Raw genomic sequence first — 5,307 nt, forward strand, 5'->3', positions numbered from 1 at the left:
CCAAGAACCCACACTCTTCTGCTTCAGTATGTCCAGAGACCACTCACCTCCTGTGGAACGCGGTCAGTCTGGACGGGACTCCAGTTTGGTCTATGGTCTATGGTCTATGGTCTATGGTCTATGGTCTATGGTCTATGGTCTATGGTCTATGGTCTATGGTCTTCCAGCACTTTCTCCTCCATCCCTTCCTGCACTCCCTCCGCCCCACTGTTTACACCGCAGTGCCTGCATCCTATAGGACTCCTGCCACCAATGGCAATCTACCTCCCTCCCCTACCTCCCTCAGGTCTGTCTGCCCAGATCACATGAGAAGATACCCATGCTGACTAGTCTTATGTCAACTTGACCCAAGCTGGAGTTACTTGAAGGGGAGGAATCTTCATTGAGACAATGCCTCTAAAGATCCAGATGCATGGCATTTCCTTAATTAGTGATTGATGGGGGGGGGGCAGCACTCTGTGGTGCCCTTCCTGGGCTGGTGGTCCTGGTTGCTGAGCAAGCCATGGGAAGCAAGTCAGTAAGCAGCACCCCCTCCACAGTCTCTTCATCAGCTCCTGACTCTAGGTTTCTGATCTGGCTTCCTTTCATGAGGAACATTGATAGTGTAAGGCAAATAAACCCTTTCCTCCCCAAGTTTCTGTGCTTTATCACAGCGATAGTGACCCTAACTAAGATACCCCCCTCCCTATAGCCTCCACAAACCCTGGTCTTCCTTTCCATTCTAGGCTCATGCAGCTCTGGGACATTTTTATTTACAGTGGATATTACAGCTCTGGGGCATTTTTATCTGGATATTACTTTCTTTCAGATCACATGAAGGTATACACAAGAATTCCCCATCCCTTCCTCCTAATAAGATATAAACTTTACTAAGGTAAAATGGTGATTTTATTTCAATGTTATTGATTTACCTTTGAGATAGGGTATTCCTGTGTAGCTCAGTCTGTCCTGAAGCTTGTCACCCAGCCCCAGCCTTCCAGGAGGGATGGGATTACAGGCGTGTGCCTTTCTTGACTATGCATTAGAATTAGAATAAAGACCCATTCTGATTTCTTGGAGGATCAGAAAGAACAGTACAGATTTGGTCCTCCAGGCTAGGTGGAGGTAATACTTAGCATGCAATAGCTGTACATGTCTGAGTCTTGTAGATAGCAAAAGCAATAAGTTGAAACTCTTAATTAAGATAGAATTGCTCTAATTATGCTGAGTGATTCCAAACTAAACCTCAAAACAAAAGGTCAGTGCATTCCTTGTGGGCATTACGTACTCAGCGTGCCCCATCAACCTTTGCTCCCTGCTTTTGGCTAGCTACAGCTGTCAATCCCCACACGCATACCTACACAGCTACCGTCGTCTGCTGTTTGCTGTTTAAATTGCAGTTTCCTGGGGGAGACTGCAGACTGCACTTGTTCACAGTTTGGGATTTATGGTTTTTGGCTGAGCCGTTGTCAGTGTTCTGTCAGAAAACCTTGGCTATAGAATCAGATGCCCTCCAAAGTATTTTCGCTGATTTCCACACTCTCACTCAGCAAGTGACCCTTCACCTGACAGGGTCGCCCAAAAGGCACACAGCCCCAGGCTGCCAGGCTTTGGCCCACATTTTAAAAGTTTGTGCTAACTGAAGCTCTCTTTCAGTTGCTGGTGGAGATTTGGAGCCTTGGTACTCTTCTTTTGTCTCTTCCGGTTTCAGCTTCTGTCGTCTGGGATGTCAAGAGGGAAGCCCGTAGCCAGCTCTCACTGAACAAGGCTTTGAAGGGCGTTTCAGGATCCCGAGCCAGATATTTGGCAGCTCAACTGTTAACTTTCTGTGGTTTTTCCTCCCTGGGATCCATGTGACGTCACCAGTGTAATTTGAGTCGGGAGCTTTGTTCACACTTTAAATAGCAGCCTAGGGACGGTTTTACCACAGACTCCTGGAAGTGCCCAAGCTGAGCCCGGGAAGACTCACATCGATGAAAGCAAAGCGAAGCCACCAGGCCACCAGCATGTCTTCGTCTCTTCGAGTAAGCCCGTCCATCCACGGCTACCACTTTGACACGGCCTCTCGCAAGAAAGCTGTGGGCAACATCTTTGAAAACATAGACCAGCAGTCCCTGCAAAGGCTCTTCAGGAACTCCGGAGACAAGAAGGCAGAGGAGCGGGCCAAGATCATTCTTGCCATCGACCAAGACTTGGAGGAGAAAACACGAGCCCTGATGGCCCTGAAGAAGAGGACAAAAGACAAGCTTCTCCAGTTTCTAAGACTGCGGAAGTACTCCATCAAGGTGCACTGAGCATAGCAGGATGGGCCAGGAGCTTTTCCACCAATGGACCTTTAAAGACAGACCCAGAGAGCCTGCCAGCCCGGCCAGGGCAGCGACCCGCACATAGGCTTGAGTGCTTCTTCCAAGGACCCGAGGATGGAAAGGGACAGAGCACACCAGCTACAAAGACTCCAACTCATTGCAGCCCTGAGCTGTCACACTGAGAGCAAAGTGCCTTCAGTCGACTTTGAGAACTGACACTGACACAGAACAGGAGGATGGAGGATGGAGGCACGGGACAGAACATGACAGACCGAGCCTGAGGGCACCCAGGGTCACTGGCAAGGCCCTAAGACTAAACGAAAACCTACTTGGTTTTTGTTGTTGCTGTTGTTTGGTTTGTTAATTTTGTTTCCCTTTCCGGAAAAAAAAGTGTCAAAGTTAGTAGGGAGAGGGAGGAAGGAGGAGGAATGTCAAACATAAATGGTTTACCGAGATTTTAGAATTCTGAATGTTTTAAATGTGGCTAAACCTCAATGCTGTTTATCGGTCAAGATTTTTAGAGATCAGTAATTGACTGCTTGTGTTAAAGTCAGGGAGCTGGGTGCTTTGCCCAGTCCTGGAAAACCCACACCACTGTCTACATGTTTCTAGAGGATTTGTTATGTTACAAATAGATTTGCACAAAGTTGAAATAATGGGGCTCTTCATAAATCTGAAGTACTGTGAACAATTTTGTAATGTTTTTTTACGCTCTGACTAATGCTAAAAACTGAATCAAATTAAATGTCCTAGAGATACTGCAGCAAGCATTAGGGAGTGAGAATAGGAGATTTTTAGAAGGATGTTGTGGTCTTTATAATTTATTATACATTGTAAGTGATACGCAGCCCCAATAAATTATTATCAACTTAGCTTCTCTTGGTCTGTGATGATTGTTCTCAAAGGAAAAAAATACAATGGTAAGTTTGGATCATTCTAAACTTTTATAGAGGGCTGAGTCTAAAGTTAAAGGGGCCTCTCAGAGCAGCCTTATGCTAACTGCCAAACTTTCCCAAAGCGAATGATTGCACCAAGTGTCTAGAGTATTTTCTTGCCAAAGTTTCCAATGTCTTGGCAAGGATATGTTTATCCACAGAGCAATTTGCCAACATTGTTTTTATACATATATCCAGTCTATGTTTTCATGTTTGTGAAATTTCTCTTCTGTCACTACAGCAGAGATGTGTGTGTACCCACCTATTTCTTCCCAAACAATATGTTTTGAAGTTAGAGAAACCTGTAATGAAGTTTTTGTGGGTTATTATAACATTGCCATTATTTCTGCATTATTTATAATAAAGCACTTCTAAGGAGGCACATACAAATGCCCTCTGTGATTTCTTCACAGAAAAGCTAAAACAGCCCCCAGAAATAGTTTCAGCAAAACCTACCATGATTTTTTTAAATGCTGACAGTATATCAAAACACATGACCTATCTGAAATCTTCAGGAGGCTTAAAAGCCAGACTTTAAAATACAAATCGTATAAAAGGAAAGTAAGGTGGTAAAATTTTATATTCAGCTACTAATTATTAAGTTGTTGAAGATCATTACAAATTAATCCATGGGACCCTTATCTAGGGGTGCAGTCAGTATTTGATCACTTGGCCAGCATGTGCAAGACCCTGGGTTTTATTCCCAGGAAATAAAGAAAAGGTGAGAGCAAGTGATTCTAGAAGTGTGTGTGTGTGTGTGTGTGTGCGTGTGTGTGTGTTATGCCCTTGAGCACTTTCCTGGGAGGATTATTCATAATCATCTTCAGATTTCCAAAGACAATAATGACACTGAAAGAATTTAGGACCCACAGAGGCAGGGCTTCACAGGGAGCAGTCAGTCTGCCAGAATGTGCCTGTGAAAACAGGGTTTGCAGAGAAGTCCTCCTCTCCACTCTTCCGTCCCTCAGCCTGATGCACACTGAGCTAGTGGACAGCTGTCTGTGTGCACTTAGAATAAGTTTCCTGTTCCTTCCAGGAACCCTCATGCAGAACTTTTAAGTTGCGCTTTATTCAAAGTCAGAGCTGGGCATGGCTACCCGGGCTTGAAATCCTACCACTCAGGAGGATCGTGAGTTTGAGGCCAGCAAGAGTCACTTCATGGAATCATGTCTTACAAATCAATCAGTCCACCCACTCCTCCGTGCATCCCCATGAAGGAGGTGCATCTCGGATGCTGAGCTTAGACTATGGGTTTAATTCAGCACATGCACTCGGAACTCTATCTTCTGCTGCTGTTGTTTTCAGTAGAGTGCAGTTTGGTCCCTGTCTTCTTTACACATGAACATTAAGTCGGATTAACTTTTTTTTATGGCAGCATGCTATTGTTATTTTCTGATTTCAACACGAGGGAGAAAAACAAACACTCCTCCAATAGGCTGTTGCAAGCTCTCTCTTCTCCTTTGGGAGGAACACAGAGTGGAATCAGTGTCATTGCACAGGACCATTTTCAGGTACATAATACACATTATGTAGTGTCAGATGAAAACTGGTATTATCGGAAAAAGAAGACTATGGGGCCAGAGAGGTGGCACAGTAGCTGAGAGCACATGCTGTTCTTGCAGAGGACTGGTTTTGGTTCCAAGTACGCTCAAAATTACCTGTCACCCCAGGGAACTGACTCCTCTAGCCTTGGTGGGCATCTGCACTAACGTGTACAAATCCACACACAGACACAAGCATATATACATAATCAAACCTAAATAAAAAATGTAAAGGAGGATTAGTTCGGTCCTGAGTTCTATTTCTGACATGGGAAAAGTCAAATCAATTGTAAGATCTTGTAATAAAAGAAATAAAAGCAAAAAGGGTTCAGTAGTGCATTAAGAATATCAGCCAACTGGGATCATAGTAACAGCTAACTTTTGCCAAGACGTGGTACTGGTGGACAGGTAATTCTCCAAATGTTTCTGTGACATAAGAGGTAAGAGTGAGTGAGTATGTCTGTGTGTATGTCTCTGCGTGCACACAAGGTTTCAATAGTTGGGGAAACTTGCCAATGACATAGAACTCCATGAAGGATGGCCGCC

At 44.6% G+C, this 5,307-nt stretch overlaps 1 protein-coding gene across 1 annotated transcript; it reads left to right on the top strand.

Annotated features, from left to right (window-relative positions):
• Positions 1 to 1,749: 1,749 nt before the first annotated feature.
• On the top strand, positions 1,750 to 3,157 carry Tcim (transcriptional and immune response regulator). Its single transcript, XM_013110706.3, has one exon. It carries the CDS (start codon positions 1,953 to 1,955, stop codon positions 2,271 to 2,273), a length of 321 nt encoding a protein of 106 aa, XP_012966160.1. The 5' UTR covers positions 1,750 to 1,952; the 3' UTR covers positions 2,274 to 3,157.
• The last annotated feature ends 2,150 nt before the right edge of the window (positions 3,158 to 5,307 follow it).

The sequence above is a fragment of the Mesocricetus auratus genome, unplaced genomic scaffold (genome assembly GCF_017639785.1).
Source record: "Mesocricetus auratus isolate SY011 unplaced genomic scaffold, BCM_Maur_2.0 Super-Scaffold_100026, whole genome shotgun sequence".
In the NCBI taxonomy this organism is placed as follows: Eukaryota; Metazoa; Chordata; class Mammalia; order Rodentia; family Cricetidae; genus Mesocricetus; species Mesocricetus auratus.